This window comes from Cardiocondyla obscurior, linkage group LG13 (genome assembly GCF_019399895.1).
Source record: "Cardiocondyla obscurior isolate alpha-2009 linkage group LG13, Cobs3.1, whole genome shotgun sequence".
In the NCBI taxonomy this organism is placed as follows: Eukaryota; Metazoa; Arthropoda; class Insecta; order Hymenoptera; family Formicidae; genus Cardiocondyla; species Cardiocondyla obscurior.
Window position 1 is genome coordinate 5,444,505 of NC_091876.1, and position 14,935 is coordinate 5,459,439.

A 14,935-nucleotide genomic window follows, 5' to 3' on the forward strand; every position below is an offset into this window, starting at 1 on the left:
GAGCTTACTACGTAATAATGATGCTGATAATCTTTGATTGATTCTGGTCAGACTGGTCTGGTCAGACTTTCTCGGTGAAATTAAACGTGTCAAGCTCGTTCCTTCTTTTTTTAAACTCATCTGAAACAATGAATATATTAATTAGTATAAATTGTTAATCATTTCGCATATAATATATAACGTATTTGATGTATATTTCACAAATATTGTTATTATAAAACTGCCCGATAAAATCGAATCGCGACGATTTGCACGTCGTGGCCATTCCGTGATTCGAATCCATCGGTTTTACCTTGATTTATCGGGCGCGATGGGTTCTTCCTGGTGACGAGCACTTTCCCGGTTGTTCCAACGAAGCGGAGAAAGCCTCAGGGTGCAATAAAGTCCTCGGTGGAGATCTCGAACCACTCACAAATGCACTAATTGTTTCCGGGTTTTCACGCGCGAAACCGTTTCACCGGGAGTCGGCCGGACATTTTGAATCTGTGCCGGCGAGTAGCAGCAAGTGACGACAAGTGACGGCACCTGGTGGCGTTAAAGGCGACGAGGTTCGGCGCGCGGGGGCGAGATGGCGTCCGTCGTCTCGTCGCCGTTCAGAGTACTCGGGAGTAAATACGAAGCGGAGGCGCCGCGCTCGCACACCTCGTGCGTGCTCGCTCGCGCTCGCGATCGTCCGCGAACGTCGTGAGATATTTGCCCGTCGTAGCGCGCGACAAGAGCCGCGACGGGACCAGAGGGTGGAAGGAACCGGGGGAGAGTCTGTGTCCGTCGCTGTACCGCTTCCGAGAAAAGTGGCCGCGCGGCTGGAACGGCGGCCGTCCGCGCGTTATTGTCGCCGCGATAGAAAAACGTCAGGGACGAGACCGACGCTTTTTCATGTGCGCGGGCTGCGCGGGTCGCGCGGGGCGAGCGCGTGGTATGCCCGCAGCGGCGGCCGCGGACGCTGGCGGTAGCCGCCGCGGCGTCACCGCCACGAGCCCGCGCGCGTCAGGAAGATGTCAAATGTCGGCCCGCGGTGCAAACGACTCGTGAACGGTGAGAGAAGCGCCGACGGCGCGGCCGGCGCTGTCAGCAGTAACGCGGTCGCATCAGCGAGGGGAGGCGCGAGCGGTTGCGTGGGCGGCGGGGCGAGTGTCTTCGCGTCTCGTAGCAGTGGTACCGGTTTTCGCGTCGTCGTCGGCTGCACGCCGGGCAATAATAATAATAACGGGCCTGACATCATCGGCGGCAGTGGCGCGCCCGCTCTTATCGGCGGCGTCGTCGTCGGTGGCGCCGCGGACGGGCCGCTCGACCGCGTCGACCGCGACACGACGCCAGTGAATCTCTGCCGTGGGACAACAGTGCCGCGCATCTGCAACGCCGGCGGCTGCCGTTGTCGCATCTACGCTGCCGACGCGCTATCGTTCCCGGTGCCCCGTGACGTCGTCGCCGCGACGACGACGACGGCGACGACAACAACGCCGAGCAGCGCCGGAGCCGCGACACCGCCGCCGCTGGACGCCGGTAGCATCGACGCGGCAGCGGTCAGCAAGAACAGCGCCGCTACCGTCGTCATTGTTGACGTCGCACCGTCGTACCGCGACGACGGCGTGGACGAGGACGGCGACGACGACGACGACGAGGACGAGGACGACGAAGAGGACGACGAGGAGGAGGACGAAGGGTACGATCGCGGCAGCAACATGGTCGCGGCGATGAACGAGCACCTGTCGGCAACAACCACGACAACCACGTCGTCACCGCCGGCGGTGGCCAACGCCGTTCGCCCTGGCGGCAACACCGTTGCGATGTCGTCGTCGTCGTCGTCGTCGTCATCTTCCTCATCATTTTCGTCGTCGTCGTCGTCGTCGATGATGACAGCGATCACAACGAACGCCGGCGGCAATCCCACCGACGCGATCCTAGCGACGAATAAACCCGGGAGCGGTGCCAATGGTAGCGGTGGATGCACCAGCGCGCGCGCCCAGGAGTTCCAGGAGGTCGACTGCGACGGGAAGAGAAGCGCCGGTATCGCCGCCGCCTCGACAACGGCGACCGTCACCGCCACCGGCATTCTCAGCTTCCCATGTGACTTCGATCATATGTACGCCAGCATGACCGACGGCGCGGCGCCAGCGACCGCCACGGCCACCGTCGCCACCGCGCTCGGCGTCAGTCCCCTGCGCGGCAACGAGCCCCGCAGCAACGATCTCACCGAGGTCAAGCACCTCAAGGAGCTGCTGCTGCTCCACCTCGACCTCATCCAGCAGCAGTCGGAGCAGATCGTCACCAAGGACAAGCTTCTCGCCGCGCTGCGCCAGGAGAACGAGACGGTACGCGACCGGCTTTCCTCCGCTCTACCGCTTCGGTCCCCGCGGTGTTCTCGCCACGAGGTCGCCGACCTAAAGAGCAACACGATCTCCGAAGCTACGAATTTCCACGAGTTTCATATTAATTTTCAACAAAGAAAAAAAAGAAAAAAAGACTGACAAGTCACGCCGCGCGAATTTTTTGTTACACGTTCCGATCGTTTCGAACGCGACTTCTTTTGCATTCGCAGAATCGAGTGTTTAATCTTTTTCGAGCGTATCCACCTGTACCGCGCGACTTCCTTTCGGTACCGCGTACCGTCAAGATTTAATTCAATACGCGGGTGCTTTTTAATCCTCGAGAGTAGTCGTTAATCTTAGGAACGAGAGATGCCGAGGGTGCTTCGCGCGCGTGAAGGGAAACGTCCGAGACGCGTTTATAATTATAATTCCGTGCCGCCAGCTGGGTCCTCCGAGCGAATTCCGCGTTTTCGCGCGCGGTCCGGTGCGAGGAATCTGAGCGAGGCCGCGACCATGGACGTCGACGCGGCTTCGACGACGAATAAAAAAAAAGGCGCCGGCCTAACCTGCAAAGCCGTATTCCTATCCCGCTCTTTTTTCCGACCTCGCCGGCACCGACGGCTTTTGGCACCATTTTGTCAAAAAAAAAAAAAAAAAGAAAGAAAAGAAAAAAACGCGCCGTCCAGCGCACATGACCGCGCGAGTGTCAATCCCACCTTCTCCTTCCCGCGTGGCCCGCCTAACCTGACGCACCGGCACGCGGGGAGGTGAACGGGTTGACCGTGAAGGTCAACTTGCGCGATGTCAACACGTGGTGGCGCTACTTCCGCATTGAGACCACGGAAGAAAGAGCGAGAGAGAAGGAACGAGATGTGCGTGGAAGATGTGCGAAAAGGTCCTCCCGTGGAGAGTAACGATCACCAGTCCCCCGATGTTGCGCGTTTTCGCGGTTTGAAAATGACAGTTGAATCGAGGGGGGAAGCGAGGCCGCGCCGCTGCTAAAAACGCCCAGGTGGTGTCGCGGACGCGTAACCGGTGCGGGATTTTTCATCTCGAGTCACCCTCGGCGCCTCCGATACGCGCCCTTCGTCGTTTTGGTTCACGGCGCGGATGATAGAATCGGGGTCTCGTTAACCTCCCTGGCGGTCCGGACAGATCTTCGCGAGGCGGCACAGATCATGATCTGCGAGGAGAGGAAGATCGTGTATAGGCGGTACACGAGGAGTGTAAATAATCGTTCGAATATCCGGGTGTAAACGCAACGGTGGGCTTGGAGGTGTTCGATGATGGAACGGTGTTTTATTTGTTGCAGTTGAAACTGCGCTTGGAGCGCATGGAAAGGCGTGTGAGCCTGCAGAAGCTACGGTCCGAGTGTAACGAGAACTCTATCGGTTCGGAACATTTAGGCGCCTGCTCGCCCACAAACGTCAATTCGATCAGTGTACCTTCGACCAGCGAACTTCACAGGAATGCCCAGTGCGAAGGCGGCAACACCTTGCACGAGAGCTTCAAGATACGGCTGAACACCAGCGGCGGTATCACCACCGTGAAACAAGAGCCGCACGACAGTCAAGTTAAATTGGAAATAAAACAAGAGGCTATCAGCGAGTCGAGATTCGAGTGGGAAGAGAAGAAGAAGAGGCGGTCGGATCCAACCCCTCTGTCGACGAGCAGTAAAAAGAAAAGGGGCCTCTCTTGTTCGTCCACTGTCAGTAACGATGGAATGCAAGAGAAGATATTAGGTCAGACCTTGCACGAGACGAGAAAGAGTGACAAAAAGGCGAAATCCCTTGCGAAGAAAGAATCCTTTCTTACGACGGAGGAACATTATTATACAGCAGTAGGAGATCCAACTTATACCTTAAATTTAAAACAATCTAGCCCCGTAGAGACGGACAATTCATTAGAAGTACCTAATTGGAGAGTAAAGGTATATACGAGTTGTTACACAATGGAGGGAACCGAAAATCTGGACGATGAGATTTTTAATAAAAGGCACTTGAAGTTGGAAAACGATGAAAGAAGGAGAAAACGATGGGATGTACAAAGGATAAGGTTTGTAAAAATTTAAAGATTCGTCTTTTTAAACAAAAATTGACTTGTGTAGTGCGCGTATACGGGGTATTTCATAATAAACGGACACTTTCGGGAGTAGGTAACTTATTGAGACGAGAAAAATATAAAATAGCATTGAATTTTTCTATTTGTTTTCACAAGACCTACCACCCCTCACAAGATAATTGTTTCTTTAATCTGTAATACTCCGTATACGAAGATTATTTTATATGTGTGACATATTACATTTTTTGTTATTATGTTAGGGAACAAAGACATATAGAGAAGTTAAAACAACGGCAAGAACGTCAGAATCATCAAGCTACATGCTATAATACCAACCATACTGGTCCTTGTCCTTCGTCCATGGAGGAAGAAACCGTAACGTCCTTGTGGCCTGATATAGAACAAATTCAAAGTCTTCAAGTAGATCCTCATTTGCCAGTAACTGCATTTGGAGCTCCTATTCCTAGTTTCACTCCAAGGTAAGCTAGTAATTTTTAAACACATAAATTTTAAATGGTTAATTGTATTATAAGTATCGATTAGCATAATTTTTATCTTTCAGTGAATTTTCTTTACCCTGGTCGAATATAACACGAATAAAGTGTCGACATCCTAAACGTTCAACAGGTAGAAGAAAATCTACAGGTAGAAGAAAAGTTTAGAAGATATAAATTTTTATAAAAGTGGACAGAACTGATTTTTAACGGTTAGATACAGTCAGTTTTAAGCTCTTGAAAATATTATTGCCTCTTTTCACGCCATAATTCAAACAGCGTTTTTCATTCACAGTAAAAAAAAAAAAAAAAAAAAAAAAATAGGGGCACCAAAGATATTTTTATCGACTTTTTAACTGTATGCAATATAACGTAGGTTATCTATTTTTTCTACATTTTTATTTAAGTAAATTCATCGTCAATATTTGTTTGATACATCTATTCTATTTTGTACTCGGTGTCGGTCATTTTATTTTCGTAACTATGAATATATATCAACATGGCAAAATATTAATTTGGTATATTAAATATTTTTTTTAACTCCGAATCATATTTTTGTTCCTTATTCAGTGAATCGGCAACACTGATATTTGCAAAATTTTTTAACTGGTTCAATTATAAGGAGTTCTTTATGTAATTTTGTAAATTAATTACATTTTTTGCTATTACAAAATAATCGTTATGGACAATTATTATGTACATTGGTGGTATATACTTCATAAAAATATATTGTAAAATATTAAATAACGGAGGAATATAATGAATTTTTTTTTTTTCTTTTTATAATCTTGTATAATCCTTTATATTTTATAAATTTTGTTTTTGAATAATGTAGTATCCAAGAATGATAAATATTCATAAAAAAAATTAAATGTCGCAAATGTGCGTTTGGTTAACTCTGAAATTTTTACAGTACAAATGTATAGAACGTCTCAGAAATGCGCTTCCTTGTTTATTAACAGATTTTTTTTTTATTTAATTGACATTTCCTTTGCGAAAATTTGATGGCCTAACGGAATAAAATTCATGTTACGTGTCGCTAAGGAAACATATCTAAAAAATCTGTAAAGGAAACTGTATCGTCTTTTGATACAATTTAAGTTGTAAATTTATTAAACTATTAATAAGATCGTTTATAAGCGACTTTAGTGTAGCGTTTGTTACTTTTATTCCCACGCGTGTAAAATATCAAAATTCAAAGATCCGAAGCGAAGAACTTTTCATTGCAAATAATGCATTGATCACGCGATAATGGCCCGATTTTCTCGATCCGAAGTACAAAGAGCTTTTTATGTTAAATATTTTCTAGTATAATGAGTACAGTTAAAGTTAACGACATTGGCTTGGTGCGTAATACAGATTTGGTAAATAAAATTATACGTATGTTATTTTTTCACGAATTTTTCGTTTGTGATATTTCCAAATGTTGATGCGTATCTGTTTGCAAATTTTTTTGGGTTTTGTCGCGGTACAAAACTATGTATGCCTGTATGTGTGTGTATATGTGTGTGCATCGAATTCTGTCATAGAATTCTATCGGAGACTATTTGTGATAATTTCGATTTTATTTGCGTTATGAAAAAATTGTAGTCTTATGAATAAAAGGGATCGACGCAAACAATAATTCAAGCAGATAACGATATATTATTTTCGCATATTTCAATCTGCTGGATAATTTTTTAAAACGTCTGATCTACAATAATTTATCTTGGATGAGTGAAAATGAATTTTGTGTGTATATATTTTTCTTTAAATCGATTTTCTACGTTTTACTTTTTAAGGTATTACATATATATATATATATATATATATATATATATATATATATATATATATATATATATATTCTGTAAGATAATATATTAACCGTCCATGAAAACTAAAAGAATTTCATGAACAAAACAGCATTCGATGCTATGTTATTACGAAATGTAATTATCAATATCTTGTAAATGATAATTTTTCTAGCTGTCAGATTATTGATTGAATTCTTAATACATCTATAAATATGTACGACACATAATGCTCTATAAAAATAATATGTAAATTATTATTTTCTAATGTATATGCGTCGGATAGAGAAAGAGAGAATTTTGTTATAACGAAAAGTGGTACTGTGTGTCAAAAGTTGTATGAAAGCTTTTAAAGGGACGTAGAGAGAAAAAGTAGGCTCTCCATTGTCACATCCGCCTTAAACGTCCTATTATGTAATATAACATCGAGTACATTTTAGAAATAAAAAAAAAAAAAGACATTGATTTAATAATTTCTTTTTTTTTTCGTATGTACAAACTTCCAGCTGTAAGGAATAAATATATTTGTCTTTAAAATTTGCATGTACAGATGCAATAAAACAAAAATCGACGATGAAAGGTTGTAGCATTCGCTCATTGTAAATCAATGTTCAAAAAATTCTTATCCATCAAGAAAAAGATTATGAATAAGAAATTGGCAAGTAAATGTTATTCGATAAAAAAAAGCAAGGGGTGAGAAAACGTAACAAAGGAATTATTACTCAGAAAATAATAAATTATTACTCGAGAAATAAATATTGTTTTCGATCACTTTGCATATGGTCTGCTAAACATTGATGTCGCTCGAGAGGCATTTTAGATGATGGCATCTCAAAAGCACTTTCTGTGCACAATGAATGGCCCTAGCTCGTCATATTCCTGCCTAGAGATCCACATCTGCTGGAACGTGCTCAAACTAGCGAGAATCGAGCCGCCGATCCACACCGAGTATTTCCTTTCGGGCGGAGCGATTACTTTGATCTTCATAGTAGGCGGTGCGAGAGTCGTTATTTCCTTCTGCATTCGATCAGCGATACCAGGGTACATGGTGGTGCCGCCCGAAAGCACCGAATTGGCGTACAAATCCTTGCGGATGTCGACGTCGCATTTCATGATCGAATTATACGTTGTCTCGTGTATGCCGCAAGATTCCATACCCAGGAAACTCGGCTGGAACATTGCTTCCGGGCAACGGAAGCGCTCGTTGCCGATTGTGATGACCTGGAATCAAACCGTTACCCGTTACGTCTTCGTCCACTGACCGCGCGGCTAGCCAACCCATGACGAGTTAACACTCGCTCGATGCAAATATGCGCGATTAATGCTAATGAGCGTACACTACCGCCATTATCGTCGTTTATTACATTCAGATTGCAGCTATTATACCCTGTACTTTTTTGTATCGATAATTTAGACATCATTTTCGAGCTTAAATTAACTCTGCAAAGGAAGCGGTTTTAACATTAAAAATCTCGGTGTCACTTTGGTTCTTTTTCTAAAGATTTTGGATATTTTATAAACGTAATAGCTTTCTTAATAAGAGATAGAATTTATTATATCTACTATTATATCTCGACTATATCGAGAAGTCTCTTCATACATGTTGCACTCATAAAGAGACTTGAATAACGAAAATATTACCTGGCCATCCGGTAACTCGTAGCTCTTCTCTAGAGCAGTCGACGCAGCGGCTGTTGCCATTTCGTGCTGAAAATCTAAAGCCACATAACACAGCTTCTCCTTGATATCACGTACGATCTCCCGCTCGGCGGTAGTTGTAAAGGTGTAGCCCCTTTCAGTAAGAATTTTCATCAGGTAATCCGTCAAGTCACGGCCAGCCAGATCCAAGCGCAAAATTGCATGAGGTAGAGCGTATCCTGGAAAAAAAAAATTTGTTAATTACATATATTACAATATCGAGCGCACACAATTAATACTGTGCCAACTATTTTTTTTTTTTTTTTTTTTTTTTTTGAGAGGTATTAATTAAAATATCCTGAGAAATACCTTCGTAAATCGGTACCGTATGAGATACCCCATCGCCGCTATCCAGGACAATGCCAGTCGTACGTCCTGACGCATACAAGGACAGAACGGCCTGAATGGCAACGTACATTGCTGGGGTGTTGAAGGTTTCGAACATGATCTGTGTCATTTTCTCGCGGTTGGCCTTAGGATTCAGGGGAGCTTCCGTCAACAAGACAGGGTGCTCTTCCGGCGCGACTCTTAATTCGTTGTAAAACGTATGATGCCAGATCTTTTCCATATCGTCCCAATTGGTGACAATGCCGTGCTCTATGGGATATTTAACAGTGAGAACTCCTCGTTTACTTTGCGCCTCGTCGCCTACATAACTATCCTTTTGGCCCATGCCGACCATAATTCCCTGAAAAAAGAAAAGAACTTATTAGAATAAAATATTCGAATTTATGTTATTTTATTTATTAAGTCTATAATCTATACTTTTCATACCTGATACCGTGGTCTTCCAACGATGGAAGGAAACACTGCTCGAGGGGCGTCATCCCCAGCAAATCCAGCTTTGCACATTCCCGATCCATTGTCAATCACCAATGCGGCTACGTCGTCGTCACACATCTTAGAATAGTATTAAGCGAATAATTTTTGCAATGTCGAGCCAAGACGAAGAATTTTCCTTGTAACAAATAAAGGAAACAACCGAGAGACCAGATGATACAACGTTCTCGCGTGATATTGACTTCTAAAGCATTGCGTTTCTTCCTAGAAGAGTTGCTTTATACCAGCTCCCCTCCTTCCGCCTACGGATTCACGCACACGCGGCATCTCTTTTTATGACTTCAAGAACGAACAATAACATTTCGAATTAAACTTAATACTAAGAGATTTCCTGCACGTTAATAATTACAGACAAAAAAATTTTTCCCACCTCTCGTTAATATAAAGATATACAAATTAACATATCACATAACATCACTTTTTTGTTAATTACACTGTAGATGTTTATTAATAACGAGAATATAATCTATAAATATAATACATAGATTTTAACAGAGTAACGTAGTACAGTTTTTAACATTAAAAACAACGTGCGCATAAATATGAATAAAAATACATTTCGAAGTATGTCCCGTTCTATAATATAGTACAACAAAATATAATACAAGTGTTACAAGTTGTGTAATACAAGCTTAAGTTTATTATTACCACGTATTATGAAAAAAAAGAAAGAAAAAAAAAAAGTAGAATTCAATAGAATATTTCGCGTGCTTCTTACTCTTTAGAGAAATATGTACGTATCTTTTTAAATAAAAGACTGGTAATTACTCTTTAATGTATGCCAATTATAACTAGCAACTACTGCTTATAGTATTATCCTCAATAAATGCACGAACTTCTCACAATAATTAGAGCATACATTTTTCTGCGTTCCTGCGGTCGCATTGATCTCTCTGCAAATCCACAGTAGTGCGCAAACTTTTAAACGTGCAGAGTTTAATTTTATTTACAAAAATATTCCATGCAAGTAGATTTTCAAGACGAAATACTTTCTGAAATTTAAAAGTAGATTTTAGAATAAAGTTAATTGATTGTGCTAACAAGATTCTATAATTCAATCATAAGACGTAAGTATTATTCAACGAGTTCTCTCCATATACGTCAGATTGACAAAATTAAACAAAAAACCGAAAGAAACGAAAGGGAGCTCGTAAGGTCAAAAAGTTTTAAGTGCTCTAAATTATCTCCCATAAGCACGTTCGCTTTTCTAAAAATAGATAAACTGTTCGTAGTTTCGTAAAACATATTCTTAAAAAATAATTATTAATCTCACTACAACATTTTCAACCAATTATTAATTTTAATTCCAGACAGCCATTATTTACCTTACATTTAGAATATACATATACACATGCATTTCAGAATTGTAAACGATTCAGATTGAATCGAAACTTTTAACATTAAAACACACTCACCTACGGATACACATATGTATATTGATTTTGATATGAATATACATATAATGTCAACTTTTTGTCTCATTTTGTTTTATTCGCGTCACTTTTAAATAACAAGCTTCATTCCTTTAAGAATATTTTATAAACCAACGCGCATTACAGCGAGTCGCTGTTCCGTAGACTGGTCACCCACTAGAGCGATCTTTATAATTGCTGTATTACGCTTCTTAATTAACTGCTCGACTAATGATATTAATTAGGCTGTGAAATTAAGTACCCACTTCAGTCTAATTTTTCATAAACCACTCTTGATATTTTTAACATCATAATTCTATAATGTAACATATTAAAAAGGCCACATATAGACAATATGTGTAATTATTCAATACGTGAGATATATGATTAAGATTAGACAAGTGATACTTGCTTTGCAGCTACGTGCATTTATGTGTGTTCACATATACATATGCCCGCATATATACACTATAAGACATATGTGAAATATGGTGCAAATATTTTACAGAATAGGAAAAAATAGAAAATAAATTAAAATAAATTAATATAAATAAAAGTGAACAAAGATTATTAAAGAATAGAGAATTGTTTTTTTTTTTCTTATTTTATTAGTTTATCCAGAAATCGTACGTAAATGGGTATACTTAACTTTATCTTTAGTCAAATATTGCACAAAAAGAAGTATGATTTTAAGAGACATAGACCTTCTTTATAAACTAATAATACTTTAACAATAATAATTTAGGAAGTATCAGTTGCCAACATTATACCATTATTATAACAATTTTAAAAGTTTTACTTATCCCAAAGTCCGACTTCCTTCATACGCGTTTGAAAATACTTTTCCAAAGCATTGGCACAACGGTAATAGTCAGTATCCGGACTGTTATATAATCTACAGTTGGTGAATATCCGTGACATATCTGCTATGAACAATTTTTTTATTACATAGTATCCTGAATTCAAGCGATCTTGCATCGTCTTGAGATCTATAACACGGACAAATACATCGTTACATCTCGATTTATTATACTCTATTATCTTGTTTTAAATAACGATCAGATAATTGTATTTACATCGCATTTTAATTATTTAAATATATAAATGTTTTTTTTTAAACTCACCCATAGGATATTTTATGTGATCGTAATAATCTGGAACATCATTCTTATCTACAGGTTCCAAAAAAGGCCACGCTGTGCTGTGTTTTTTCACACTGTTCAGAACACTATTTAATGTATTAAATAGAGAATCTGGTACATCTAAGCTCGGGTCCATCGGTTCTGGGCCTTGCATTCCTTTCGCCACGCCCCTTGTTCTCGTCTGAGCACAACTTTTCCATCCAGTTTCATGAATTCCTGGAATACACTCGATAGGTATTCCTCTTAAGCCCTCCTTAAAACACGTTAAACCAGGATGTACTTTCTGTATTTCTTGTTGTCTTTGGTGTATCAGTTTTTTCACTATTTCTTTCTGCTTCCTAATAACTGCCGTAAATTCGGTATATACAATTTTCGGATTTAGTTCGCAATGCATCAATGTTGCTCCCACGTAATATTTTATGTAACCTTGATGTACCGATTTCGGCAGCTTTATATCTTTGCTGAATCCTTGTTTTTTAAAATATCCAATAGCAAAATCATCCGCGAATGTAAGAAAATGAAGTATGTTGTTCTTAATGTGATAATCTTTCAGCATATTCATCAAGTGCGTTCCGTAACCTTTCACTTGTTCATGGCTTGTAACAGCACAAAATACTATTTCGGTAAAACCTTGACTTGGAAACATACAGAAGCAAATTCCACCAATTGGACAACCATCTTTTATTAAAGCCAGCGTCTTATGCTTTCTACAGAACAAAGAATATTGCTTATAAATACATATGTACAAAAAAAATTAACGCTAATAATAAATTTTGTTACTTACGGATCAAAAACAAGCTGAGTAATATATTCTTTGGGCGTTCTCGGCAACTGATGGCTGAATACATCTTGTAGTCCTATCAGCCAGAGCATCGTTTGTTTAGACACTGGTCGTGTAAGACTGTTTCCAACTACGTGAAATTCTATTATCTTTTTACTTTCTTCCATCTTTGCAGTTTCATCCCGTGGCACGTTCGGTGGAAATACTGCATCGGAACCAGACATGTAACTTGTGTCGTTAATAGATGCAACAATTTCAGCAATGGTCTCATCTGGTAGATCCTCGAAAGCATCTTCGGCTTTTCGTTTTTTTGCATCGAGACGACCCTCGGCATTTGGACGCTTCTCCTGAATTTTCTTACCTCCGGGACTAACGTTTATTGTAGTGAAATTGTCTTTTTCACTCGGAGTAACAGTAACTTTTTGAAACTGTCCTGGTTTCCTGGCTAGAGCCTTTGATTCCAAGGCAGTCGAGAAATGAGGAAACGGCAATTGTCTAAACTCAGGATCCCAAATGGGAGAGTTGTCTGTATAAATTTCAATTTCGAGCAATGAGAGAAACCTTGAATAAAAAATTAATAATGTAACATCGGTAATTACACGCGGCATATAAAAAAAATAAAATTGTACATACTTCGGAAAATGTGTTAAAACCAGCATTCTTTTTTCAGGTGATATTTTTTCTCTTTCAATGTTACACTTGTCCTTTAATTGTCTACAAACCGATTTAAATACAGCCTGTAACAGAGCTTTCCCAAAAACTAACGGAGTGTCATAGTGTGGCAAAGAATCACAAAATGCAGGCACGTGACAAAATACGAGCCAGCGTGTATAATTAACCTTATAAGTGGAAGCCTCTTCAGCGCTAGTCGTTAACGCCCGTCTGGCGCTGGGCGCTTCGAAATTCCAAAAATTCAGGCAGTGTAACAGCATCTTTGCCATGTCGTACATAGCCTGCCATTCTCTCGACGATAAATGATGAAATTTATACAAAACAAAGTTCGTTATCGCCTTTGCTATGTTAGGTCTTTCGAATGGCGGCTTTCCCAATGGACTTTCCTCTACAATCGGCTTTGTCATAGACAAGATACAATTCCTTAGCAATTTAAATAAATAAATGTATACTTTCTTAGTGTCGGGATCTGGCTCTCTATGTGTGCACGCAAAAATATTGTCTGCATCAATAGCCATTCCCAACAATCTGTTAATTTCTTCCTCTGAATGAACCGGTAAATGTTTAGTGTGATTTTCTAAGGAATGAGTACAGAGCTTGCATGGATCACAGAATTTGATAACAGGCTGCTGTATCTCACCCTTGAGCGATTTTATAATTGGTCGTGCATTTTTCCAGCTCGTACATTTGCATTCCTCCACCTGACAAGCACTGTAATTTGCAAGCTTCAACAGTTTCTTTTCTTGCGGCCAACTGTACGTCTGCTGCTTGCGCTGATGTATCCTTTGGAGATTACTCGTTCGATTCACTTGAGTCGGTGGCTTAGGCGTAGGCGCATCTTTACTATTACTTTCTTGTTGCAAGGTACTTGTGACAGGCTGCCCTGTCTCTTCCGAAGAAGTGGTTGTATGAGAACTGATATCCTCGGACGCCATCCTATAGAAATAATACAATATTCACGTTATTACATTAAATTATAGTCGCCAGTCAGTCGTACTGTCACGTCTTCCATCGCAATATTATTTTCAAGCAACTTACGTGAATTTACGTGCGTATTAAAAATTTCTTCTTTTGAATGCAATAAAAATAAATTGCATCTTTATATGGCAAGATTAACTACGTTTGTATTCCGGATGCTGTATGGATCGAGTTTCCTCAATATTAATTCGATAATATCACTTCACTTTTATAATAATTAATTACGATATCTGTACAATTGGCATGCCGTGACCTACCATTCTCTTTTCAATTTCGTTACGTTGCTATTATGCCGATATGCAACGACTTTTAACGGAGCAGGCATAGATATAATAGGAGCGAAATGGAGTAGAATTACGTGAATTCACTGAATAGATGCAGAAACTCCCAAAGTTAGAAAGCGACAGCATGGCCGCATCGGCTGCATTCGTTTATAAACGAGCGCAGCCGATGCGGCAGCTCGCGCAGGTATTACATTTTTATCTGGCGATCATAATAAAATTGATTTATCGATCGGCATCTGCGTGAATCCCGGGAGTAAGCGTCAACCCTAATTTTTTTTTTTTATCTCGTCAATTTTAATTACTAATCGCGAATACGTTCCTGATAAAACTTTTACTGCTCGAATTATCCCGTGTCACTTACTCGAATCGTCGATGGCGCCTCGCCGTGGATTATGTCGAAAATAAAAAGGAATTTATTCCGACTGCCGGTCTAGAATATTTTTGTTCTTTTTAGTTTCGAGAAAACCCGCC

General features: G+C 40.8%; 3 protein-coding genes across 5 annotated transcripts; 1 reads left to right on the plus strand and 2 right to left on the minus strand.

Moving 5' to 3' along the window:
* The first annotated feature begins 980 nt into the window (after positions 1-980).
* LOC139107615 (serine-rich adhesin for platelets) lies at positions 981-5,185 on the plus strand. Its single transcript, XM_070665356.1, has 4 exons — positions 981-2,312; positions 3,622-4,364; positions 4,631-4,849; positions 4,933-5,185. Exons 1-4 carry the CDS (start codon positions 996-998, stop codon positions 5,030-5,032), a joined length of 2,379 nt encoding a protein of 792 aa, XP_070521457.1. The 5' UTR covers positions 981-995; the 3' UTR covers positions 5,033-5,185.
* Positions 5,186-6,652: 1,467 nt separating this feature from the next.
* LOC139107616 (actin, clone 403) lies at positions 6,653-9,729 on the minus strand. The gene is made up of 4 exons (XM_070665357.1): positions 9,130-9,729; positions 8,665-9,043; positions 8,299-8,534; positions 6,653-7,878 (listed from the first exon to the last, which is right to left on the minus strand). Exons 1-4 carry the CDS (start codon positions 9,253-9,255, stop codon positions 7,489-7,491), a joined length of 1,131 nt encoding a protein of 376 aa, XP_070521458.1. The 5' UTR covers positions 9,256-9,729; the 3' UTR covers positions 6,653-7,488.
* Positions 9,730-9,867: 138 nt separating this feature from the next.
* Positions 9,868-14,813, minus strand: Kat2a (K(lysine) acetyltransferase 2A). Of its 3 annotated transcripts, none has more exons than XR_011546542.1 (6): positions 14,241-14,813; positions 13,164-14,138; positions 12,534-13,091; positions 11,732-12,456; positions 10,611-11,596; positions 9,868-10,187 (listed from the first exon to the last, which is right to left on the minus strand). XR_011546542.1 is itself a non-coding variant. In XM_070665355.1 (6 exons), the coding sequence occupies exons 3-6, from the start codon at positions 14,135-14,137 to the stop codon at positions 11,403-11,405; spliced, it is 2,451 nt and encodes an 816-aa protein (XP_070521456.1). In that variant the 5' UTR covers position 14,138; positions 14,241-14,338; positions 14,438-14,813; the 3' UTR covers positions 9,868-11,402. The 3 variants fall into 3 exon arrangements, 2 of the variants coding, with proteins under 2 accessions (XP_070521456.1, XP_070521455.1); XM_070665355.1 differs by having other exon boundaries at positions 9,868-11,596; positions 14,241-14,338; positions 14,438-14,813; XM_070665354.1 differs by having other exon boundaries at positions 9,868-11,596.
* Between the last annotated feature and the right edge of the window lie 122 nt (positions 14,814-14,935).

Bases quoted from the DNA above. Each gene is read 5' to 3' on its own strand.
- LOC139107615 (XM_070665356.1), top strand. From the start codon at position 996: ATGTCAAATGTCGGCCCGCGGTGCAAACGACTCGTGAACGGTGAGAGA. The intron at 2,313-3,621 runs GTACGCGACCGG...TATTTGTTGCAG, and splicing joins TGCGCCAGGAGAACGAGACG to TTGAAACTGCGCTTGGAGCG. The intron at 4,850-4,932 runs GTAAGCTAGTAA...TTTATCTTTCAG, and splicing joins ATTCCTAGTTTCACTCCAAG to TGAATTTTCTTTACCCTGGT.
- LOC139107616 (XM_070665357.1), bottom strand. From the start codon at position 9,255: ATGTGTGACGACGACGTAGCCGCATTGGTGATTGACAATGGATCGGGA. The intron at 9,044-9,129 runs GTATGAAAAGTA...TTCTTTTTTCAG, and splicing joins TTGGAAGACCACGGTATCAG to GGAATTATGGTCGGCATGGG. The intron at 7,879-8,298 runs GTAATATTTTCG...GTTTGATTCCAG, and splicing joins ACGAGTTACCGGATGGCCAG to GTCATCACAATCGGCAACGA.
- Kat2a (XM_070665355.1), bottom strand. From the start codon at position 14,137: ATGGCGTCCGAGGATATCAGTTCTCATACAACCACTTCTTCGGAAGAG. The intron at 13,092-13,163 runs GTATGTACAATT...TTTTTATTCAAG, and splicing joins GTTTTAACACATTTTCCGAA to GTTTCTCTCATTGCTCGAAA. The intron at 12,457-12,533 runs GTAAGTAACAAA...TTTGTTCTGTAG, and splicing joins ACTCAGCTTGTTTTTGATCC to AAAGCATAAGACGCTGGCTT.